Raw genomic sequence first — 27,033 nt, 5'->3', positions numbered from 1 at the left:
CTAACCCTTTTCTTGCCTCCCACTAAAATCCTCCCACCTTTTCAAAAGACACTGGAGTCAATTATTTTAGTATTGAAATGCTATTTCTGTGGAGAGGCATTATTAGCACTGCCGGAGAGACCACACTTGACTAGAGAATAAAACAATGGAGTGACATAGAGCAAAGATCTCGTCAGTCTTAAATGGCAATTGTTTTCTGGCAGATCAAGTGCTCATAGGTGCCCTTAAATGAAGTGTACCCCATCACCTGTGGGAGTCAAAGTGCAATAACATGGTCTGTTTTGATATTCTGATCCATCCTTTAGCATTATTTTACTTTTCAGAATAAACGCTGGGTTATCTTGTGATGAAGACAGAATGAACCCACTGACACGATCATACATTTGACTTTATCTCCACAAGCCTTCCAGGTATCTCTTAAAGTAGAGGTATTATTTACCCAAAACATTTGAAAACAACAAAGAGTGTACAGTGAAGTGTGAAGAGCAGCAGTGATTACCCACTGTACGATCAAAACTATGAAAATGCCAGAAGAAAAGACTTCTCACGGTAACACTGCCTCAGTGTCGATGATGAATACTTTATGTGACACAGATCTGGTGCAGATTTTAAAATGCATCTCATCAGTTTGTATTTGTTTTATAAAAAGGCAAGTTGATTGGACAAAAATATCAAGAGCAATTCTAATGAATGTTGTATGGGCTGTGTTTTGAAAATGGTCTACAGACCGGTCCACTGATTCTAAAAAGATACAATCGTCTGCGTCTGTGCCCCTGAGATTTTTTGACAGTTTGCTCTTTTTATCTACTTGAGCACATGTTCAGCATACAAAACTGGAGTGACCATCAGAGTATATCTTTTTTTACTGAGTCAATCTGTTTCAGCTCATTTAATGCATAGTATAAGTGTTCAGAGACATCTCTGAGTACATAATAATACACTTAAAAATACTAAAACTATGGTATTATCTGGTATGAAGTGCTGTTGTATCTGTCCAACAAAGAAAAGTACACATTTTGTCATAAGAAGTAAAATGCTAGCTCTGTCATGTCTGTATGTTTATCTTTAGCTTGTTAGCTCAGTGCACAAACACTTAAAACAGGCATAAATAAAGCTAACGTTGCTATACAAGTAATTAAAAACCAACCTATCAGGATATTTGAAACATGATTTAATATATAACATAAAAAGGAGCTTAAACAAACTGTAGGTTGAAGCTAGCTTACGCTAATCTTTCTGCTAGGCAAAAGCTGACTAATTGTTAGCTGTGGCTTCATGTATAATCTTTCCGAATGTCAAAATGTACAATTCCTTTTACATGTTTACAGTACAGACATGGTATACGAGCTCTCTGAAGGTTGACTAATTCCTTCAGGTCAAGCAATATTCCTTTTAGCCAATTAAGTAAAAATGTTAGCCTATACACGTGCACAGTGGAATGAAAATGTTTAGCTTTAGCAATTGCCCGATATTTGGTCTTGGACTTTTTTATACAGTGACATATGTGAGGTAAGAGAGTTGTTGGCCTCCCGTCATTCTTAACACCTCCATTGCTAATCATTTTGTATTGATCTAATGGGTAAAGCATGCATTAAGTCTAGTCAAAGTAGCGGGATGCTAAACAGGTATGTTAGATCTTTATTCCTGAATAGATTGGGTATCATACAATGTCTTTGAAGCATTTCAAGAAAACCAGATTTCATGGCATGGATTCAGTAAACAGAATGAATATGGGGCTGTGGTAGACCCTGTGGCAATATAAAGATTATATTCATTGTAATATTATTGCTTTCATCACAGAGGAGGGAGGTTATGGACCCTTAAGACAAAAGGTTATGGTTTCCTTACAGGCCCACCTCTAATCTAACTAGTAACACCTAAGTTGAAATCCTAATGGCGTGTTTTGTGTTACTACAAAGGCCTACCATAGATTAAATTGGTTTTATTATGACATAAAGTGATTGCACAGTACTGAGCCCTAAGCAGGTCATTAATGAAAAAAATGTCCATAAATGCTTTCTAATATCACAGGGTATGATGTTTGTGCTTATCAAGTACAAGTATTGACGCTTTCAACTTAAGTGTTACTTTAATAAGCAAGTGAAAATTGTGTAGCATTGTGCCCAGTTCAGACAGCTCATATGATGCCAATAATGCATTCTCCAAAAGACAAAATGCATCATATGCAACATATTCTGTACTTGATCAACTAATAAAGTCAGAAAATTGCACATGGTAAAATAGTCTATATATGAAATACCAAAAAACCCAGCGGTGAACAAACGTGAAAATGGAAACAAGGTAATATAGTTAAGGCTAAACATCTTGTCTATTACCTTTGTATAGCTAAGTCAATAAGAGGAGCATGCAATCAACAGAACATTGCCACAATTTTACATTAAACAACAAAAGCAATCAACTCAAAACAAATGTATGTGCCTTTCCTCACCACAAATCAGAACCGTGTAATGTAGGTTTTCCACATTGTAAATCATATGGCTTTGTGCAATTTTTCCACTGTCAGTAAATTCACTAATGAAATTGTTTTTTTTTTTTGTAAAATAAGATATTGATAAATGTCATGCCAGAAATTATTGAGATTCTGCTCTACATGCGCTGTTTCTTACATGCCAGATTGTGCTAATTGTACATCATCCTAAAAAATATATCAGAGATCTTTCGCCATAGCATGTATACACTTACAGCCTGGGACAAATGTGCTCAATTCCATCACCCTACTTTATATAAGGTATTTGTGCACATATTCTACATTTCTTTTAATATAAGAATATTGTCCATTAATAAAGGGGGAATAGTACAAGGACTTCAGGTGGGGAAGTAAAGGTGGATGGCATTAGTTAAAGTATGTTGCCTTTATGTAAAGCGATCTGAATTCATCTTTCTGAGTTTGGGGGGCAGGTGTCCGTCCATCCTTCCCCCTCCTCCCCCAGCAAGTCGCTGCAGCTTAGGAGGTAAGTCCGCCACTGACTTACTCATGGGCTCTGAGCTCATCTTGGAGGCCTTGCCAGCCATCTTATCATCAGAGACCCCGGGAACAGAGCTGATTCGCTGCAGCTTCATTGGCAGGTCTCCAAAGCTGTAAGTCATCTCTGAGGTGGTCGAGCTCATCCGGAGCAGCTTCTTGGGCAGGCCTTCCCGTCCTGTGATCTTCTGGAGCTTGGTGGGCAGCTTGGTGGTGCTGTCATTGTCCTCCAGGGTCTCCAGGCAGTCCAGGGAGCTGTTCTTCTCCCCGCTGTTGCACAGGGACGGAGCCATGAGGGGCGAGGAGAGCAACAGGGCCTCCTCCTGCTCCTTCACGCTGTGCGGAGTGGTGGGCACCTCGAACGTGGCGTGGAACTGCGAGTAGTCCACCTTAAAGAAGCCTTCCTCCAGGGAGATGACTGGGAAGAAGCGATGTCCCCACAGAACCTCGTCCTCTGTATACGACGTCCTCGCCTGGCAGGTCATTCCTGTCCAAGAGGGAAAAAAAGAAAACTTGATGAATTATTTCTGGAAAAATTCTTGAAGAGGCTTCAAATTATAACAAATTATGTGCCTTTGTCTTTCCCCAGCCCAACACACGAGAGGCTAACATTTTGACATGAAATATTTCATGACTCCAGTGTTAAACAACGGAGCGCTGATTTAATTATATGCTTGGCACAGTTCCATCAACAAGACGGTATTCATCAGGATTCTTGCAATTCCCGGATCACAGAGCCAACAATAATGCAAACAAAAGTGCCTCAGTGAATGAGTGCTTACTGTATTACAGAGCCAGCTGCATAAATAAAAAGCTTAATGGATTATTCGGCTTCCAAACGTGATGTTTAGGAGCAATTTCCAGCCTAACTTGAAATATAATTAGAAGTACAGCTGAGTTATTTGCTGTGTTTGTTCGGTTAATTAGTTAATCATAAAAGGTCTAATACATTCTGTAATTACTGTTCATAAAGAACTACATATGCACTCATCATATACAGTCGCTAAGTAAACACAGTATGACATCTTTATGTTTTTAGTATTTGTTTTACCGTCTATAAACTAGAGGCTCCACATGAATGCACATTACAGGTTAGGGATGAAACAAGAAATATAAAAACCTGATATGAATGCATTTGTGGAGGACACAGTGATGCTGCATGTTGTGTTATATACAGCTCCTCTTCACATCCACTTTTATGTTACTAAAAAGGTTCACATCTTAAGCTTGGCCAGTAGGTACAAAGATGGAGGATTAAGATAACCAAATTTCTGGAGAGGCAGACCCAGAGAAGTAACGGCTGCAGGCTAAAGTTTTCTGGAGGTCTAACCCTGAGTGAAATGCCTCTGAAGCTCTCTGACACAATAAAGAGAATCCAAATTAATTCAGAAACACAAACGGAAACATTTGTCACACAAACATTGTTCAGCTTGAGAGGAGCCAAAATGAGCGTGACAATTCAGTTTAAAGCATCCAATTGTGTCACTTTCAGATTGAAAATTAAAACCAAATATCCAATTTAGCACATTCAGTGTTTGTGTGCATGAACATGTAACCATGCTGCACTAATTGAAGATATCAGATTTTAATGAATTTAGAATAAAACCATCCTCAACAGGGACTTTGAATTAAATCAATACTTACATATTCCCCTCACATCCTTGGAAACAAATTATTGCAATTTGTAAAACATCTCACAACAACATTTCTCTCTATGCAAACTTATTGGATGCTTATTAGTGATTTTTTTCCCCGTCACCATTATGCAACAGCTGCTGTGAAAGCTGCAGTGCATTATATCATTTTACTCTGCTTACAGCTAAGCCCTATGATTCTGAGCACAGAGAACATTCTGATGAAAAAAGAAATCATTTAATTTCACACTCAAACTAAGCATGGAAAATCTATAATTAGGTTTTATATCCTAAACAAAACTCTAATTTGGCAATATCAGTCCTAAAAGCTCTTATTTTAGCACAGACGATTGGCTTGGGGCACTCGTGCTAAGACTTGTTGAAATCCATTAGGAAATCAACAACTGCAGCGTGTTGTTATCACATGTTTTAATTACCAGATTATTATTGTTTGAGCAGAGACAGTTGGGTCCAGACTCAGACGAAGCGCTCATTCACAGTGAGACACACCACGGCTGATTGTGAGGACAGCCTACAATGAAACTGGAGGCATCTGTGACTCTGCCTGATTCCCAAGGTCATAAAATAATTCAATGACAGCAGCTCTGTACACAATGGCAGATGTGCAGGAGTGTTGAACATGAAGTGCGTTCGGGGTATTCAAAGTATTACTTCTGCACTGTGGCTCAGGAGTCCCACAGCCTTTGGGGCATACGGAAGTGTGTGCGCTGCGGTGAATAAAGCGGCTAAAGCTAATGAGGACTTTGAGGCCAGAGCGATTGAGAGTTAAGTGTGAATGGAAAGCTTATTGTGTTGTGAGCTCTTTCAGCTGCCTGCAGCCAAAACACAGTCAGCATTTGATCATCAGCAGGCTTACATATACTGATTTGGAGAAAACTGTGGTGTTAAACACTTTCTAACAGCTTGTTAATCACCTCCAGAAGTGAGCCATACCTGCTTTATAGGATACAGCAGTCTGTGCTAACTGGACGTCTGTTTAGCAGATACAGGACTAAAGAATCAATAGCAGCTTTATGGGGGAAAAAAAAAGGTTGGAACAAGTGAAATTAAATTGTGCCTGAGGCTTAAGGCTGCTACAGTGATATAAAAGACATGTATAGCTTTGTCTTTCATCTATTAATAATGCTCTTTTCTTCCTGCAGATGCTGTTTAAGTTCCTGTTTAGACCTCTGGATGCTCATGAACCGTGCAGGCCTGGGGCTGAATCTCACTCTCCCCTTCACTCAACCCACACAAAGGAACAGAGAGCATATCACCAGTACAGACAGTCTAACAAACCGCACCCTCCTTCAAAATCTAACTAAAGACCTCAACTTGATCATGGTCATTAATATAAATTTAATTTCCATGCATTATTCAAGGATTGCTGTCTGAGCCGTGCATAATTAGTAACACAGTTACATCACATACTTACAGTTGTGTTGCTAAAGACCAGCTGTTCTGAAACACCCACGTCCCCACAGCACACCGTTTAACAGACACAGCAACGGGACTGAACTCTGTTCCCCGACTTTCACTGAAGCAAGGACTTAAAATAGTCTGAATTTGTTATGGAAATGTACTCTTATGTAGACGAATGTGTTAGAAAGAAAACCTCGAGATCACATCAGAATACAGCTAAAGAGCTAAAAATAGACGTGGAATAATAAAACACGATATTTAATCTGTTTTTTTTAATATGATTCCTAAAAATAGGAAGACAAATAAGAATACCCGTGTCGGTGTGTATTTCGTACTACTGGCAAAGGCTTATGTAACTATAAAACACACGCCTGCCTGAGACTCAGTGTTTCTATGGAAACAAAACTGTAGGAATGTGTTCATGTGACAGCCATAAACCTTTCCACTGCTGAGTTTGTGCAAAAAGTAACAGAGACAACAGAAAAGAAAACAAAAGTCTCTCTTTAAGATTAAGTGGAAAAAAGAATACCATAAATTGATTTCCAATCGAGGGCAGGATCAAATGATCTGCACGACTCCAGAGTTAGAACAGAATGGTTTCAATATCAGATAAGAACCTGACCTTGTATTATACAAACACCTCAGATCAGAGGCTTTTCAGTGGAGTGGAGGAATCATATATTTTGGTGACTTTTCATCTCGGCACATATAACAAATGTTCTCTTTATTAAAGCACAGAGCAAGGGTCTCTTCCTCTTTCATCTATCGCTGTAACACTACACTGCTGCTGTGTTTTATAACTGTGCCATCCTCATAGTTCCTCTGTCCGTATCATACGAGCATCGTGTTATAAACACACACAGGCGCACACACACAGCAGGAGGGGACAAAGATCTCATTCCATCTCTATTGCTGTTTGCTGCTGGGAACATCTTTGGCTAACACACACACACACACACACACATCACAACAGTGTAGAGAAACACATCAGATTGCAGTGTTGTCACGGCCTGTTTCTTGTATTGGTAACACAAAAGTTTCACAAAGTGAAACCATAAAAGCACACACAGATTAAACTGCATGCTTCTTCAAGGTTCATCTGGTTATATCTTTATTTTACAAATTTAGCATAAAGCTTGTATAAGCAGAAATGGAAGAGTGCAGTTTTTTGATACAGCGAGGTCTGATTAGCTGTGACCTCTGTTACAATCATTCGACACAGGAAAAACTGATTCTTAAACGTCCTTTTTAGGTCAAATGTGTCTTTCAATACACAAAATAATGACTAAGGTTTCAGATTGAACGTATTCCAGGTGTCCTCCCTGGCTGATAAAATCCATCAAACAGCCCAGAGCACACCCTGTTCGTCCCTGATGTCTTTTTTAAATATTACTCTGCCTCCAGTTCATTGTTGCTGGTTGTAATGTGCCTGCCTCCAACGCCAAGTCGCCAACAAAACTTTTTGCAGTTTCATCAGCTTTATTATTTCAACAGTCTTAAGCCATCTACCAAAGCCTCAACCTGTGGTGTTTGAGTGGAAATATTTGACTTCTGCCATTCAACTACATTATCTCCCACTGACTAACAAAATCACCATAACTAAATCATCTGTTATCTTACTGGTTTCATTTGTTTGCCTTTTACTATTTTCTGGTGTAGTAAAGCTGAAAATAAATCAAATTATTGAGCAATAAAATCTTAATGATTAAAATGATTTCTTTGCATAGCCTTACCCAAACAAATGGAATCACTACAAAGCAGATGCATTCATTCTTCAACCCAACAAGAATACAATCACAGTTCAACCACACTATGGCTGAGATCAGGGACACCAATGAAACCAGGAGGGAAAAACAATCAGTGAAATCCATGTTGAGACCGTTTCTCATAATGTTCATTAAGAGAGAAATTTGTTACTCTGAGGATCCATCACACTTCTAATTTCACTCCATGTTTATCTGTTTCATTCTGTGACTCTGTAGACCAATAGAATAAAGATTTTGAATTCTCAATGGAGGAGCTTTCCTCAATAACGTCCTGTAAAATAGAGATTCTGTACCAGAGAAAAACATACTGTGGTATACAATATCCACTTACACTATCTTATTGCTCACTAGATGTATGACAAGAACATTTCTTCTTCAGATTATGATACAGTGTAGATTTCTGCTCTGGACAGTTAATTAGCGGCATTGACGCGAGCAGCATTGTGAGGGTATTTAAAAAGTTCAAATGTGTGTTAAAATGTTTTTAAGAAATGCCCCTCTTAAGTAAAAGTCTTTTAAGTAAAAGAAGTCTCTCAACAATGGAAAATTACCTCAGGTGAGAGTGGAAAAAGATACTAAAAGCTACAATAATAACATTTTTAAAAAGTTTGTACAATATGAAAGGAATTGATTTATTTGAAATACACATCAAATATGAGTTATTTTATTTGTTCTACAGGGTATCTTCAAGCTGATTGTTCTAGTTTTACTGCCTGTAACATCACTATGTTCATTTACTTCCATGACTCTCTTACAGCATCATGAGCAGCAGGAGAGAATCATTCTGATAAATCAACAGAACACCACCTTCTCATCATCATGCAGCGACAAGCTAGCAACAAGCAGGTTAACACAGAACAGCCTTAAGCTGCAAGAGAAACATCCGGAGCTGTGTGAACAACGCAGCATTCCCCAGATAGTCAAAAACACAGCTTTGGCTGAGTGCTAAAAGGGATTCAGTCGGCTGGAGATGTAACCATCAACTGCTTTTCTGACGCATTTGCTATAATAAGCCCATTCTCACTTCCATGTTGTCAAAAACAGCAGCTTGGTCAGCAGCCCGATGCATCAGAATATGATGCTGTAGGTAGTGTTGTAGTCAAGACCACACTAACTTAGACCAAGACATAACCAAGACCAGAGTGCTCCGAGATCGAGAAAAGACAAAGACATTTAGGGATTGAGACAGAGTCAAGACAAAGACCAAGGCAGGGTGAGACTGCGAAAAGACCAAGACCATAAATATCACTGAAAAATCATCATGTTGTGTGCAGCAGACGGTGTCACTTTCTTAGGCCGTAACAGGGGGAAAAAATCAAACTACAAATGATTCAAAGTTATTCGTTCTTTTAGAAAGAGGCATTTCTTTCTACTGACTTGGACAAAAGTCTTTCAGTGGAAGTCTTGATTTCAAATCCGGAATCCGCCCAGTCTGAGACCGAGACAAGACCAGGTAAAAATGCTTTCGATTCCGAGACCTTCAAAAAGCAGTCTTGAGACCAAGACCGATTTCGAGTACTACAGCACTAGCTGGAGGTGCTCCTCTAGCTTCATTTCAAGATGCTTGAATTTGACATAAAGGTCAGATGACATGGTAGGAAGAGCATGATGGTCTGCTAACGTTGGCTGTCAGGGGAAATGGACAGATGTTTTCCAGTACTTTAGTTCTGTTACAAATGTACCATAGTCACTTTGATGTGTGTTTTTTTGTTGTTGCTAGATACTGTAGTTACGTTACACTTCCTGCGTTAGTTGCCTAACCAGTGTACATACATACTTATTCAACACACATTTTATCTTAATTCTAAACACAACCAATACAATTAGGTTCTAAGGGCAACTAAACTGTGTCTATTTCAGAGATGAATCACATGAACGTCAAAAAGTAATTCAATGTGAATAATTGTCATCAAGCTTTAACCAAGTAGTGCCTTATTATCATCCCTATCTTTATTCCTTCATTTTGAAAGTCTAACCAGACATTTCCTATTTGTTATAACTATCATAAGAACCTTGCACAGACTGACACAAATGCGTTACCTAGGTGATTATATTTGTATGATTGTAAAGCACCTATTTTATAAAGTACAGCCCAAGTCATAAAGAAATCAATGTGATGACATAAAAGACTGCAGCATACAGTGAAGGATTCTTAGAAAATAACAAAAATATGATCTGACAGCTTGGTGATAATGTCATATATTCACTTGTAAGAGTTCCTCCAGGATGTCACCTTACAAACAGTGTATAGACTGCAGGATATATGATCTCTGCTGATTGGCCGATGTATACCTTAATCCAAAGTGTGAAATCCCGTCAGAAGCCCCCCTGTTGCTGAAGTTCACCCAGCAGTTTACTGCTCTCACACAGCATGCAATATCCATGTGACAGCATGAGCGGCATTAGAATAATCCTCTGCTGAATCCACAAATTCAAGACAGATGTAAAAAAAAAAAAAAAAAAGCATCTCATTTGAGGTGAATTTCAGAGGGGAAACGGAGATAGAAAGTCAGAGAGGACACTTTTTCTGCCTCGATGTGTACAGGTGTGTTTCACGCTGAGGTTTTTTTTTCCTGCTGTCACAGCAACAGATATGTTTTCTAATAAAATCTCCATACGTAATCCAAATAAGAAAACCGAATGGAATTTGAGAAAGTGAGCCGAAGTGGAAAAGACTACACAGCGGTGAGACGGGACGACTCCCATTTGATTCCATTACACACTTTACTTTACTTTTTGAGATTTAGATGCCCAAAAGCCATCTCAGCTTGAGACTAAATAAATGCACTTTTCCCTCCATAACACAGAGCTGGCTGCTCCTCTGGTCTAACAAAGTGAGGCAGCCGCACATTCAGCCGAGTGACAGTGAAGATAAAAAGCCTTCTTTGGGGGCTGGGATAGAAGGAGCACAGTAAACTCAGAGGCAGCCTGCTATGTGCCTTGATAGAAACAAAAAAAAAAGAAGAAAAGAAACAAAAAAGACAAAGTGGTATTCACAGCCCAGGTCGTCTAAAAGAAGCTAATCCAGGTTGTTGAAGCGAGGGGATCATATCTGTTTGATGCCTGCAGGGGAAGCCACATTCTCCAGCTCTCATCCTGCTGTTGAAACACAGAGGGAAGGAGAGGGCAGACCTGAGAGCAGCTCGGTCACACCACCAAGGCACGGTCTCAATCTAGATTTGTGAAAAAAAGAAATCACCGCTATTATATGATTCAACAACCCCGCAGGCAGCGAGCAAATGACACTCCAAATTGACGGCTCTGTGAAAATGAAGGTTTATTCAAATGACTCCTCTGGATGAACTCTCACAAAGCAAGTCACCGAAAAAAAAAAGGAAGGTGGGTGTCGGAGGCTTTATACGCAAGCTCCTATTTAGTGACAAATTCACCATCCCTCCCTTTTTTTTCTGGCTCTCTCTCTTTCACTCAGTCACTCAAATGGCCGGACACACACACACACACACACACACACACACACACACACACACACACACACACACAAACTCGTTCACCAGTGCAGTGCTGTCAGCAAAGTCCCCTGACAGTCTATCACGGCTGTGGAAACAGCTCAAGTGTTATGTATGAGAAAGAAATACAAGCAAAAACACAAGCATGAGGCTCTGGACACTGCACACACACACACAGCAGCAACACAACCACACAACACACTCCAGGATTCATCCTGATCTCATTGTCGGGGATGCTGGCTCTGGCCGGGCATAAAAAATGCCTTAGCTGCAGTGCTGGATTGTGGTGGAAAGACAATTACTTGGAGACAATTATCCTGTTGTTCGTTTGTGCAAAACAGGAAGCAGAATTCCCCTTTGTCTAATTTTGTGATTTGTGTTACAACAGATTAAGCTGCTGTGATGAATATGCTAATGTGTGGCAGAAGAGGAGGAGAATATAAGGACGCAGAGGTGAGTTTCAGTGTACTGAAGAGACCAAAACTCAGTGAAAAGGTCTGGTTACTTAAGTGCTTTGACATTTCACAACTGACTTGTTTCTCTTTTCAATAAAATGTAACACAGGATGGAACAAATTGTGGCTACAACAGCATAAAAAGAAATCTAATTTTGATACAGACACTGCTATTGTGGTCCCAAGTCCTGTCTGATCATCTGTTTCTATGGTGACCACCATCAAGTGCTGAAAGTGTAGAAACATCCACAAGCATCCAGCGACCTGTTTTTTCATAGTTTGACTTTACAAAGAGGGACATAAGTCCCCACTCCCCGTGTTTAAATGCTGATTTAGTGTGAGATCCATTTGTAAAGGTAGCTTCCGCCCATGCAGTAAACGACCGAGCGATGGAGGAAGGTGATGGAGGGGAAAAGGCAGGCGGCTGTGGGGGAGGGGAGAGCCTGGGTGCTGAGGCAATTGAGGGCTGGAATGGAAGAGAAGGAAGGGAAAGGAACAGGAGCAAGAGCTGCCAACCATCTCCACATAAGGTGGAGTGTCATGCAGGCTGAAGGAACATATGGCTGCAGGCCATTAACACAGCCAGGAGAGCACATATTACCAAGCAAAGGCAATCCTGAATGCTGCACTGAAAGGAACCAATTGAGCAAAGCAGCGATCTATTGATTCCACTGACACAAAACAACCATAAAGGAGAATATGTCCAAACCCACTGAGGGTTCAAATGATTTCTTTTTATGATATATTGAGGACACAAGTGATCAGAAAACCTTTTACCCATCCTGAATTAGTGACAGCTGTAATCCCTTATTGATCTCAGCTATTACATGTACTTAAACCATGAAGAGGAGTCACAGCTGAAAGAGGAGGAGACAAAGGAGGGACTTCTAAACCCTCACATGGTGCCAGCTCGTTGTTAAGGAATTGCTTTTATTTTTTTTGTTGTCACTCAAGCTGAAGAGCAGATTGTAGTGGGACACCTAAGCATGCTCCAGTGAAGAGATAGAGTGAGCCATCCCAGAGGAGGGGCTTTTTTTTCTAGAAGACAAGCCTTAAGAACTTGTTCATGTGGCTTTGCGTTTAGGCCACAGGATTGATTCACCTGCACTTCAGGGACAATCAAAGCTCCAACAATCAATGTTGCCATCGAACAACATTGTGAGTGCATCACAGCCTTTCCCGGTAACCTCTTAAAGAAACAGTGTTCCTGAGAGTCCATCCTCCAAAGACACAGGGGCCAATATGAGCTATACTGTACAGTCGTCAAAAAAACAAAGACGAAAATACACCATGACCAGTCTTCATTGAGTGATCAGAAGACCTCTGCACTGACGGCACCTTGGTCACACAAGTTCACCTCAGGTCTCCCTCCACTTCTTCTCAACCGGTGATTTATTGCTATCCAACAGGGACTTGACAAATCCCTAAAGACACAATTACCGTGCTTCCCCTCGGGAGGCCAGCACAGTTCATCTGAAAGGGATAATGAATCCAGGATGTCATCGACGGTTCGCTGCAATGCCCATAATGGGGAGTTAATCCCCAGTGCCATTATTGTATGCACAGTAGACATAAGAGTTGATCTAAGAATATCTTTGTTTATCTAAAATTAGGCATGCTAATTTCAGTGTAAAACAATACCACATCTATGCTAAACCAGGCTACATTTCTGCAGAACATTATGAATACCCATTTGGGAAATGCTAATACATAGATCCTCATATACAGAGATCAAAAGCGTACTTTCTAAAATCTGATTTTAAAAAGTGTTTTTTTAAGAAGTGTTTTTAATATTCAACAGAAACGGATGATTTGAATGAAGGAGGTGAGTTCCTAAGTAAGGGAGATAATACAGCAAAGAAGCAGCCACCCTTTTAAGTTTAGTACCTGGTATCACCATGGGGGTTGTGGTTGGATGACCTAAGATGTTTAATACAGCACCATAATCAAGACACAAAGTTAGAAGTAGGGCTGGGAAGCTTTTGGGTGTCTCACGATTCGATTTCTATTTCGATTCTTCGGGTCCCGATTTGATTCAGAATCGATTTCAATTCCAAACGATTCTGAATTCATTGATCCATGGATTCAAAGTCTATTTTTGAATGAGTACATACATAAGATCTACTCCAGTCATCTGTCAGACTGGCTGAATTTCTTATTGCTCTAGTTTGCCTTCTACTGAATTAAAGAGCTAGCCTTAGCACTTAGCAGGGAGTGACTGATAAGTCAAAAAAATAAATAAATAAATCCCCGATTGAAAAATACCTTGATTTTTGGAAGTTCTGAATCGATTTTAAATCTTAGAAGAGAAGAATCTCGATATTTTCCCCCACCTCTACTTAGAACCCTCCATTTTTGCACCACAAAATCTTGGTGTACTGTTATTTTTACTCAATGTAATACATTTTTGCAAATGAATAACTGAAGTTTTTTATATCTTATCCGTTTAGATTTTATGAAGGAGATATGCATAATCCCTTCAGTAACTGATGGGTGACAGCACTGAGACCATGTTCAGGCATATACAATGTATTATTATACTCAACAAAATGTCCTTAAATGTAACTTAAGGTGAAGCTATTTTACATATGAAATAATGTAGACCCCTATTTTTTTTCTGCAATGAAAATTCAACTGTCAGGTCCTTTTAAATGAAGAGCACGAGGAAAGAGAGATCATTTTATTCGGATCCAGACTTAATGTATCACTACACCTCTCTGTGACCCTGCAAACATTTTATTTCATGCTAAAATAATTAAGGCCGTTAGCTGTAGAATGTATTCTTAATAAAGACAAATGACCAAGAAGCATGAAAACCTATTTAACACGAGAGCTCTCTGGTATCAACACGTGGCTTATCACGGCACAGGTGGAGCTCAGCAGGGACAGCAGCATCTCTCCAGAGCTCTCACCCTGAGCACATTAGATTTAATTGGCAACTCCTACTCTGGAGCTTTAACTCTCACTCTGAACCATCTTTAACCCTCTGACCCACGGGCTGAGACACCAAGAGACTCACTTACAGTGTAATGAATCATGGTCAGTTTCTAGCTTATAACTGAGGTTCACTCACACAATTGTTTGCTTAAACTAGGATTTTCTCAGCTTCAGACGACCCTTGACCCTTGGGGCTAAGGCCCCAGACTCATATGATTAATACGAGAGGGCCTCTGGTGGGACAAACATAAGGCTTTCTATTTTCTTTCAATTACATCTGCTGATGATAAAACAGATCAGGCTTTGACATTTGCTGCTCTGCTAATCAGTGGCAATAGATGTTTCCAATTAATTATGCTGGCTGCAGAGCCTGCATGAAAGCAATTATTACTCATTTCATTGACTAAATATACTCTTTATGTATATTTGTGTCGCAACCGCAATAACTTTAATTAAAGCTGATGATGATAGTATTATGCGACATGATAATTATTATTCTCCACAACACAGGTCAGAGAGTTGCTGCCTGAATAGATTTCATCATAAATCTTAAAGCTCCACCTTCGTACACATTTTCGCTTATTTTCAAACTTAAACCTGCAAAAGTCCAAATACCTTTCTTTAAAAGATTCAGCTCCGTAATCTAAAATACGGAACATACAGGTAACAGAATCATGATTTAAAGCTGCTCTCTCTCCCGCCCCTTCCTGCATTTATGCACAAAAACATATGAATAAACATAACCACTTGATCCTGTCTATATGCAACCAAGCCCCTGCCACCCACAATCATTTTAAAACGAGCAGATAGCTGGGATACTCTATTTTTTATTCTGTTACAGTGAATCAGAGGAAAAGCCTTGTAGCTGTATGAAAAAGAGGGGGCTGACAGCAATCTTTGAAAACAATCAACGCATGACTTTAGAAGAGAAAGGCGAGAGATTCTGATCTTTTCTTTTTTTTTTTGCCATAATTTGCCTCCTAATCAAATCAAGAGATGAAATGTGACGCTGAGTTTCATGTACAACACACATTCAGTGGGAAATAATTTTCAAATATGAGACTATTAGTTAGTTCAGTAAGCAGAGATTGTTTGCCTGCAGCACAAATGTGCTGTGTCACCAGAAGGGTGAGAAAAAGTCAAAAGTCTCTGAGAAAACAAATACAAGCATTTAAATGAACAGCAGGACAGCTTGGTTTATCATGAAGAAAACTTTATGCCTCCTAATCCCTTAAACCTTGCCAACTTTGTTGGAAAACATTTCCTAAATATTTCTTATTTGCACCATTTTATGAATTTCATAGCAAGTGTAATGATCACACAGAACACATTTGCATGAAAGTCACATCCCTCTGAAAAGAAAAAAGGTTTATGCTGATGATAGAGTTCATGAATCATTGCTTTTCATAGCTGATGAGTGAATTTAGAAGCACTTTGCAGAGCTTTGAGGATCTTAACACTGTGGTTTGCCTCCATGTTAGAACCCAAACACTGTACAAACATTCAGGGATAAACTGACGTGCTCCTTTCAGACTTCTTTCTGCTCTGAAATGAAAATGAGTTCCCCATTAAAAAAAAAAAAACATCAGCTTGTTTATGCTAATTAGTTATTATTTCTCTAATCTGTAAACTGCCTTCTTTTAAATTGCATAAATAAATATTCAATCCTCAGCATGCAGGAGCGTCAGCATTCAGAGCATTGTGGTGCAACAGCATCCTGTACAAAGACCGCAGAGAAAATAAGAAAACGAATTTAGTTACAATGCACTGATTAGTTTCATGGTTGGGGGAACATAAACGTCTGTTACTGGCAGCTACAGTTTACTTTGGGTCCTCGAGAATCAGCTCCACTAATGAACAGATTGGCTCTGGCTTGGCGTTTAAGCCTTTGTAGTGTTGAACAGCGGTACTGGTGCAGTAATGGGACACTTATCTAAACTTGTGATGTATTTTAAGAGGCTGCATGTAGTAGTTCTGAATCAGCGGATGAGTCAAAGTCAGGTCATGATCAGCTCTGTAGAATGACCCCGCAATGCTATTAATACTACATTATTTCACTATTTGTTTTTCATTTGCTATGGGAACTCATAGGCCTACATGCTCAACTCTACACATAAGGAAGAAGCTGTTGTTTTTTCTCCGCAAGAAATTTTGACACATCCTGGAAGACAAAGAATAAATACCATGTAGCTCTAACACTTTCCCACTGATTTACAGGGAAACTTAAACAGAAAGAAGCTGTTGTTTATAAAATCTGTGGTTTTCATACTTTGACCAATCAAAATGTCTGCTGAGGTAAACAAATGCAGTTACACATTGAATTGAATGCCTTGTGCATCCATCCACAAAGCTTTTTTCAATCACCTTGTCTAATTAGACCAGAACATCGGTGCCCAATCTTTTCCCTACATATTTGCCCTCCCAAACAAAAAAGTGATACATGATACATCAAACATTAACATACATTTGAACCAGAATGTCTGACTGAGTAGCCTGATAATTGCAAGTGCAGAAACATGTATTTTACACAGTTTCATCTTCAGACCTGTGACTAAAACATCCAGTAACTGTGTTTTCATTTATTTGAGTTCATATCTGCAAAATCTAATTTTGATAACTTCAGATCTTTGGTGTCTGGACCCCAGGTTGGGAACCAATGTCATAAAGTGAATGAAGAAGTTGATGTAGCAACCATGATGGTTTTTGAGCAGCAGTACTGAAGCATGGCATCATCATCTTGGTATTATAGAGGTACAAGTTACCACATTAGGATAACAGGGTGGAGGACAAGACAAGCGAGGGATTCACAAATGTAAAGTTATCAGTAGTCCAGTCTTAGTTCATGGTTTAATTCATTAGCTTGCTAAGTAGCTAGCTAGACTTAATGTTAAGAGAGCTAGGAGAGCTTGTGGAACAAAGCAGACTAGCCACATTCATATCTCCACGGAGAAAGAAGTGGTTCTCTGAACAATACATTCCTCTATGTTTTCACACAGTGACAAGGAATTCTCACAAAGCACTTACTGCCACAATTTAACTATTGTATGTTCACACTAAATAAGCTAAGAAACAAAGTATGGTGACACATACATACACTGCTAATTCATGCTAACATTTCCATAAAGTAATGCTAGCATTTCACTCACCAACAAAAGGATTCACAGACTTCTTGGACAGCTTGTTAAACGCACAGCGTACTCTTTTATTGATCATAATATGAGCCTGAAATTGGGCCCAAAGGTCCCTACGAAAACACACACAGGCTGGTAGGTTAAGTGAATGAATTAGCCTAGCTAAGGTGACACTTACAGTATAGTAGACAGCCAGCAGCACCCACCTTTCATCAGCCCCCAAATTTGCATGATCTAATAGGGTTGGTAATTTTATCAAGCATTCATTAAAAAATGTCTTTCCACCCTGATAGCCATAAATTACTTTATTATTAATTATTAATTACTCTGAAAAAGAACCGAAAAAAGAGCCGTCCTTTCTACCTGCTGTAATCCAAACTCTGACCAATCACTGCTCTGAGGTCTGGATGGAAAATACCAATCAAATGCCTCTTTGGATCCATGTGAGTTCTCACTCTTTCCATTCCAGAATTGAATGGTGAAAAGTGACACTGTTTTACTGTTGCCATTATTTATTTTATTTTTTTATTCGGGGTGAAACAAATTACTTGATTCATTCAGATCACCTCATATGGTTCGTTCTGCAAAGTAAACTTACAAACATGGTGTAAAGTAAATATACCCCCACTAAATATCTGTGTAGACTCTCAGTGAAAAGTGTAGCGTTTAAGTGGGACTATGATACAGAAAACGATTCAGGCCACTGATTTTTTTTTTTTTTAAGTTCTGACATGTATTGAGAAAAAACTCAGTGGCCCTATCCTCTTCTGTATCATGAAGACCTGCTGTCTATTTTTCATATATTTTTCACAGACTTTCACACAGAAACAGGTCATTAAATGTTTATATTTCATTATGTATGGTTACTTTATTTCAAACGCTGCTTTGATTTTCTATCAGCCGTTGACTCTGTGCAACAACAATCACTAGCTTAATGTTATTAATGTTACAGCTGTAGTAGCTTTATATTTAGCCAAACAAGCTCTATCACAGAGCCCTGTGTTCGGTCCACAAACTGGAGATATAGCCTCTAAATACACACTTCCTGTTTGCAGCTGCAAGAGCCACCTGTCCAGAAACACACATCAGCGTAATAAACAGTGTGTTTATGTTACGTATTCAACACTGTCAAAGCTCAAACAAGAAATAAAGACAACAAAAAGATTTCAATGTATTCTTTTTAAAGTTGTTGTCCCTGATGGGGGATAACGATTACTGTTGTTGAGATGATGCAGCTTTTTACATAACAGTCTTTGTTCTCAGATTGTTAAAGCACTTTCTCAATACTAACTGAGTTCAGGTTTATCTAACTGCTTGTTTTATTATTATTAGAAAAGTAGCAATGTGTAGGCCTATATGGTGAAAAAAAATTGAGTGTGAGGTACATTATCAAGATTCATTGAGATGCATTTTGATTTGTAGTGCTGTTAAAATGCAGTTTGAGTCATGGCTAGCTGAGGGGAAGGTTTGTTTATCCTGAAAAAAAACCCAGAACGTGATAAAAAAAAATCTGTGATCAGATCCGAGCCGTTAGATTTGTGATCCATTACATCAATATTCAATATGATAATGTTAGGTGTTTTTTTTTTTTAACCGCTGAATGAGACATAAGGAAACATAGCTGAATAAAGCTGTGATGTGCTGTACACGTAACCTACAAAGTAAATGTAAACGACAAGATCATAGGGATGACACTAGAGGAAAAATTAAAAAAAACACTAGCAAGAAACTTAGGTGGCACTTTGGTGAAAGCCAATCAGCATTGAGCGTTTTCTGTTGTCATGAAGGTAAATCAGAAATGGTCACATTCAGGTAGCTTGGAGCAGCAAAAGGTGAATCCACACGTATTGCAAACAATTTTTAAAGGTGTTCAAATTGACCCAGCTATGTTCTCCTCCATTTCTTTGATTTTAAAACACAGCTGGGAGAATATTCAACAGTGATACTACCCTAAGTTAAACTTCTATTTGGCAACAGCAGCACTTTGGTTAACGTTAGGGGACAAGTTAGGTATTTGATTATGTGTACATGAGTAAGAATAAGACGGCTTAACCTTGTCAAATTTTAATACCAAGGTTAAGTTTGTTGAATGCCTGAAGGTGACCATAGTGAAAGGAACGTAAAAGCTTATATTATACCGTTAACGGCTGAGCAACCAAATAAACTATGGCGTCAATGAGCATGTTATTTTGCTGAGTCATGTTTTGCCACAGGCCAGATCAGATGAGTAGACCATTATAGTTCTAAATAAAAGTGTACTTTCTCGGGGCAACTTTACTTTTCTTTAAAAATGTATGGTCCCTGTTGTAAACGAGTAGCAGCTACATGTGCAGAGATACGTGCACATGAACTAATCATTCAAAGAAACAACATGGAGATCGCAGAACACAAACTGTGATCAGTTTGTTCAGCAGACTACCAGATTGCAACTGAACAGATGCTACTGCATTGCGGACTTGTTCAACTGCAAATCTAATTGGTACATAGTTGTGTCACAGCTCAGTGCTGATAATAACAATAATGATAATAACTTTATTTGTTAAGCTCTTTTGAGAAAACAAGGCTTTACAAAGTGCTTTGACGCATGCAGAGGTAAACAGAACAAAGCGTAAGAAGCCAAACAAGCACAACAGCAGAGGCACCTCAACAACAACAACAACAACAACAACAAAACAACAGTGATGGAACAGCAACAAAAAAACAGCAACAACATCTTTGACCCAAACATCATCAGAACCCAGGAAACACAGGAACCCAGCTACACAAATTGAGACCAAGAGGGCCAAAGATGTAAGAAGATATAAGCAATTAAAAGAGATAAAGACAATGACAAAAAATAATAATAATAATAAATAAAAAAAAAACAATAAAAGTGGGTTGAAGATACAAAATAAGATAAGAGAAATCTAAAGAGATATAAATAAAAATGATAAGAGATAAGAATGATGGAGGGGAAGAAGTTTTAAAATGAAATTAAAAGTACAAACAGCTAAAGCATGGAATATAAAAAAGAAGTAAAAAAAAGTTAAGTATATACAAGAAATAGAAGTGGTAAAAGGAATAAAACAGAAAAAATAAGAAATCAACACAAACAGATAACAACAATAAAAACCATTAAAATAAATAAAAGCCAATACAGTAATGAAAGGTATTGGGGATATTATTGGAAAATAATGCTATTAAAAGAATTACAAGAAATACAATTGAAAATTAAAATGGATAAAAAGTAATAAATAAAATGATCTTAAGTTTTAAATGTATAATTATTGTTATTAATGGGCATTAGCACTATCCATGACCAATACCACCTGGCTCCAGTCATTTCCTGTTATTCATATTAACACTATTAAAATCCTCTTTTGTAATCCAAACACCTGTCACTCCTGCACTTCACAAATCTTGCAGATGTAACTCGGCTCTGTGTTATTGTGCTGCGATTCACATCAACAACAATAATAACGGGGATGAATTGCTCACACAGAGCCTGACATGCAGATCTTCTCTGTGGCCAATGACACGTTAGCACCTCACAAGAAGATCCTTGTTGTGGAGTGATGAGATCTGTGACATGTATTGGTTGTTATTGTGTCAAAACGTTATCTCTGTTCTTATTGTTAACTCAACCAAAACTTGTTACTACACCCTTCTTGTTTGTGTTTTTCCCCCCCACAGCTAGCTTGTGTTTCAGACGCCATGTACACTACATTAATTGCAACGTGATGTAAACCCAATTTATCCTCAGCAGCACATCAACTTGGCACAGCCGTGTTAGAAAAGCAACTCGATACCACAGAGCCACAACTGGCACAACTCCAGGAGAAAATATGCTGCTACCAGACATCCTACATGTCTCATTTGGAACATGCATCGTACTGAGGTGGTGATCAAAAAAACACCTTTGGGCTCCTTTTCAAAAGGAATGAGGAATGGCTCGTGTCTGTTTATACGACGGAGAGGTTGTCAGAGGTTACAGCTTAATGGAACAAACCCGGGCTCCTGCGTGATATCTTCCAGAATTCACTTAGTTGTTTTTGTGTAAAATAAAAGGTGTGTGATCTAAGGGAACAAAAGGTAACAATGCCAAGAATGTTACACCTTTGTGTGTTTTCTATAATCTGGTAGTAGGGATAAAGATTGTGCAAGCTTTAATCTGCAGCAGAGAGTGTTTTAACTCGTGTTCCAGACTTTTTTTTTTTTCCACGCATAACAAATGAAAAAAAAAAGAGATCTAGGGAGTTGGGCATCATCCTCGCTAGTAAACAACGAGCTTCATTAATATTTCATCTTATTCTTTCTCTGCTGTATCACCTGTTCCGGCCAACACTTTCCTCGTACAGTAAGAACTCTGTGTGCGTTTCTAGATCCTCTGTATTAGCAGGTGATGCTGTCAGCAAAAAAAAAAGCAATTTCATTTCATGTTTGGCATCACATGTTTGCCTTGCTTTTATTGCAGAAAGGGTGTTATGGTTGTGTTATGATCCCTATACCATAGGAATAAAAAGAAAAAAGAAAAGAATCTAAGTTTAGGTGCAGTGCTGCAATCCTGAATACTCAAGGAGAGGTTGCCATGGAAACAGAGTTACATTGGCCAGAAATGAAAGCGTCTGAGGATTTAGACTTTCACTGTACATAAATGTTTAACCATAGATTGTTCCTACATCAGCCTTCAGGAACTGGCTTCACATACGCTCAAGTGCTCCTCGATGCAGACATTTCTGTGAGGTGAAAACAAGAGCCGGACAATCCCAAAGCAGGGTAGTAAAAACTGAGATTTTGACTGTTAGACACTTCTATGGCAGCCGTTATATAATACTATAAATACATGATATTATATAAATAAATATAGTCATATCATAAACCCAGAGCAGCTTGTGTATTTATGTGTTAGCTGCATAATTACTCTCATTAAAAACTGTAAAATTTAGATCAACTTTACACCAGAATTAGATGAGAATAAATCATGTTCTCCAACAGTATAGTATGCTATATTGTGGGACACATTAAGCCACGCTGAACTGCTACTTCAAATTGTGACGCCTTACATGGGCAATTTGCCTTTGAACACGTAAAATCCAAACAACACAACGAGAATGCTGCATGTCTCAAACTGCAGATATGTTGAATAGTCTCAGCTGCGAAGAGACTTTCAAACACAGCACTAACTATCAGCTAATTGCGGTCTACAGTGGAGGGCTGTCACATCTCCCATATGTTGTTTTCTCTCAGCCATCCTATTACAACTATTAAGCCCTGTAGCACTGAAAAAAGAGCTCTCCCCTCACACTACATCAGCTGTGTCAAATAAACGGTTTGAATTTAAAATGACCACAGTGGAGAATTTTTACTCGGGGCATTACTCATTTTGTGGAAATGGAATTCCCTTATTCAAAAGGGACCCTAGAAAGCAAATTCTTATCCCCCCCTGTAAGAAAAGCAGCCCTGAAGTAAGTGCTGTGCGGGCACAAAGGCGGAGAATGGATTTTTTTTTTTTTAGATAGGAAAAAGAAAATGTTTATTGTCCAAAATTGACCTTCTGGATTTTTTATGTGAAACTTGGATAAACTTCTCCAAAATCAAGAAACACCTTCTAATGCTTCAAGTGTTCCTCCTTATGCCTTCAAGACAGAGTCAATCATCTATTATGTATGAATGTTAAGCACGGCTATTATTAGCTGCGCTGTAAGTTGCTTCAGGAGCAAAAAATCAATGAGATGCAATCAAGAGGTCAACAGTGAGTCCTTAAATATGTCAGCTGTTGACACCTTTGGGGGAGCTGTCGGGTATTATTCACGAGATTTGTTCTAGAAAAAGACAATGCAACACCTACAAAAACACAGTGAAGACAATGCAACATCCTCGGCTGATGTACTTTGAGCTTCATGCAGTAAAAAAACCCTCATTTCCAAAGGCAAGCCTCTAAAGGTGTACTTTTACTCACCCGTCGTCTCCACTATTCCTTCAAGTATCACCACGATTTCAAACTGCTCTGTTTGCATGGACCTCTGGGAGAGTTCGTAGAAAGGGCTTTTGGTGTCGATCACATGGCAGATCGTGAGCGGTGAGACAAGGAAGAGTTGGTCTGCCCCGGTACTGAAACCCACATCCAACTCCAACTGATCCAACGGAAGAAACTCGCCCTCGGGCGTCTGGCGAGACTAGGGAAGCGTACGGGAAGAGACAGAGATGCTTGGTGGGGGGAAAAAAGGGGGGTAAAGACAGACTTATGTGCAGCTCATTAAGAGGTTTGTGGTGACTTTAAAAAAAAAGAAATCTAATGTTTTAGGTGCAATCAGGGCAGCTGTCAAGCAGTCTACTGGATCATTTCTTTTATTTTCTTAAATGACATATAGAGGATTTACTTTATCCAGCCCACATTTGATTTAACTACCACCAAGCTCACAAGATGGTTTAAATGATTTGATACTGTTTGATTTATCTGCCTAACACTCACCTGCTTTTCACGGAAGCTAAGAACAACTAAGCTCATTCGTCTCCATTTAAAAAGCAGTTTTAATAACGTGCTAAAATGGATACAAAAGCAGTAAGGCTTTGGATAAACTTTCTGAGATTGGACTTACCTTAAACCTTATTAAACCTTACATTTAATCTCATTGACCATTCCTAAAGATTGCCATGCTCGTTTGTGGACTTGCTTTAGGATTGTAGAGCATTTGTTTTTACACTGGTGAAGCCAAAATGTTCAGAAGGGAAATCCATAGATGACGTTCTCCTAATGAAGGATGGTAGCAGCTTTACACTGAGGTGTAACACATTACCACTTTGAACATGTTTTAAATGAGAGTATGACCTCATTTCCCTCCCAAGGTTTGACATGGAGAGAAGTTATTTAGGGAAAGGCCTCTTGGAAAACTTGGGGCGGATTATTGTTCCTCTGTTATGACTGCAAAATATAATAATAGTAATTTTTGAAAGAGGAAAATAGGCTTTCTGTGCCCTAGCTATGGCCAAGAATTGCTGGTGTTTATTTGTGGTCTTTGTCTATAATATTTCAGAGGGTTCATGTACAGTAATGGGGAGGCTTACTGTAAATGTCAGTGTGTAGGCAATTCCTCAAATCTTATTAACACATGATCCTAGTTAATAAACAATACGTACAGGACTCAAATACTGGATCCCTCTTGACTAAAAGTAGCATCACTTACTTTGAGCAATTTGCAGCGGATCTGTGCAGACACCATATGGCTGTTACGCAGGTTGCCGACCCTGAACATGAGAGTTAGTTTTCCATCTCGCATAGAGATCACCGCATGTTCACTGAACATCAGAGTCTCGGCCCTTTTCTTGGGCTGAGACATCTTGATGAACATGCAGCCGATCAGAAAGGCATCGACGATCGATCCGAGGATCGACTGAAAAAGAAAGAGAATGATCCCCTCGGGGCATTTGTCTGTGATGTATCTGTACCCATACCCTATGGTGGCCTCGGTCTCTATGAAGAAGAGGAAGGCTGAGGGAAAGTTGTACACGTTGGCCACACATGGAGTGTACTTGTCGTTGTGTGCTCTGTTGAGGTCTCCTCTAATGTACGCGATTAACCACCACATAGAGGCCATGAAGAGCCAAGCCACCGTGTAGGTGAGGATGAAAATAAACAGATTCCAGCGCCATTTCAAATCTACGAGTGTTGTGAATAAGTCTGAGAGGTATCTGCTGGTTTCACCACCCAGGTTCCCATGCTGGACGTTACATCGCCCGTTCTTGTCCACGAAGCGCTGCCTCTTCCTCTTTTTCTCCGGGGGAGGCTGGTTGAATCCAGACCCGCTAGATGAGGTGGTCACTACCTGATAATCGTCCCCAAATTTCTTTCGAAGTGCAGACATACTACGATGACAGCAGCGAAAGGAATAACGAAGGATTCAATGATGAAAAATAAAAACAGCGTGGCTTGTAGTTGCTGCAGTGCCCGTGCGCAATGTTTCCCCTTTTGGAAATAAGGCGATAAAAAAGTGTGCTGTCTTCGCCACCAGTTAGTCTTGCACTGTCCTCTTTCGCCACACACTACTATTGCTACACCTTACAGCCATGAAACATCAATAATGGATCAGTTCTTTACAAACCTCGATGATAGAAGCCATATGAATGAAAAAAGAAAGACGCACAGGATGAGGTATCCAAACGCGCCAGTAGCAGTCCAGGTTTTTACAGGTTTATCAGTTGCTGCGTCGTGGATTACTCATCGCCCGTGAAGGTTGGGGCTGTATCGACCTGTTCAAAACAGTACTCGCACAGTAAGTTCTCATGCGAAAGTTCAGTTCAAAATCCCTTAAGACCCCATAAAACAGAAAAATCTCTGCGTAATAGATCGCTGGAAACGGTTTCCAGGATGAAACGTGTCTGTGCGCCCTTGTGTTGGAGATCTGGTTTCCAGTCCTTCCTTTGTGATGTGTATACATAGGAGAAGAGTTGCATCCGAGCATATGAGTATGTAAAAAATGACGAGCTGGAGGAAGAAATCACTGTCCCACTGTCGTCATTTTTGGCTGCGCGCATCGACGCTGATGGCCAGGCTCTTTTCAGGCATCTCTTAAAGAAATGTTGGCTGTGTTGTCATGTTTCAGCTGTAGAGATCCACCAGATGATCCTTTGTTTGCCTGCTTGGATCCTTCTTTCCCGTCGAATTCTCTGCGCGGTTCCTGCGCACTTCCACTGTTCCAATGATGCACGCACTGTTGCCTAGTGGTACTACAAAGACAGACAATTTAGGAGGAGGAGGGAAGAGGATCGCCTGATTTGACAGTTTTTTTTCTCCTCCAATTGATCAAATGTGTGAGGCTGCAGCCAAAGATGTTAAGATGACTTAAATAACACACTGGACGGCTCCTGCCTTCTAAAAAGAAATTAACAGGCTCCTGACTCTTTGCAATAATATATTATTATGGGGGGGGGGGGGGATCGAGTGGAAAATAAAATAATTCACACCTTCTTATCTACTTAAAACATCCTCTTTTCAAACATTTCCTTTTACACATTATTTACTCTACATTTTATGTGAGATGGACATTTACAAATGCTGCCTGTGTGCTGCTTTTACCTCTGGGACTGCACTAACAGCCACCAATGACCGCACATCCATCCCATGGGTGACTGCACCCGCTTTATCCTGTGAATGCTGCACAGAGGAGATCTTAACAGAGTAACAAGTTCTGCAGGAAAGCTGCTGACTGACACTCACAACAAGCTGGATGAGATATTGGGGGGATACACAACGCAGAATTCAC

The 27,033-nt window shown here is 39.4% G+C and overlaps 1 protein-coding gene across 1 annotated transcript; it reads right to left on the bottom strand.

Annotated features, from left to right (window-relative positions):
- Nucleotides 1-1,498: 1,498 nt before the first annotated feature.
- On the bottom strand, nt 1,499-26,595 carry kcnj3a (potassium inwardly rectifying channel subfamily J member 3a). Its single transcript, XM_061054329.1, has 3 exons — nt 24,958-26,595; nt 23,733-23,949; nt 1,499-3,470 (listed from the first exon to the last, which is right to left on the bottom strand). The coding sequence occupies exons 1-3, from the start codon at nt 25,633-25,635 to the stop codon at nt 2,875-2,877; spliced, it is 1,491 nt and encodes a 496-aa protein (XP_060910312.1). The 5' UTR covers nt 25,636-26,595; the 3' UTR covers nt 1,499-2,874.
- Between the last annotated feature and the right edge of the window lie 438 nt (nt 26,596-27,033).

The sequence above is a fragment of the Labrus mixtus genome, chromosome 13 (assembly GCF_963584025.1).
Source record: "Labrus mixtus chromosome 13, fLabMix1.1, whole genome shotgun sequence".
NCBI classification, from domain to species: domain Eukaryota; kingdom Metazoa; phylum Chordata; class Actinopteri; order Labriformes; family Labridae; genus Labrus; species Labrus mixtus.
This window is presented reverse-complemented; position numbering and strand designations above follow the sequence as displayed.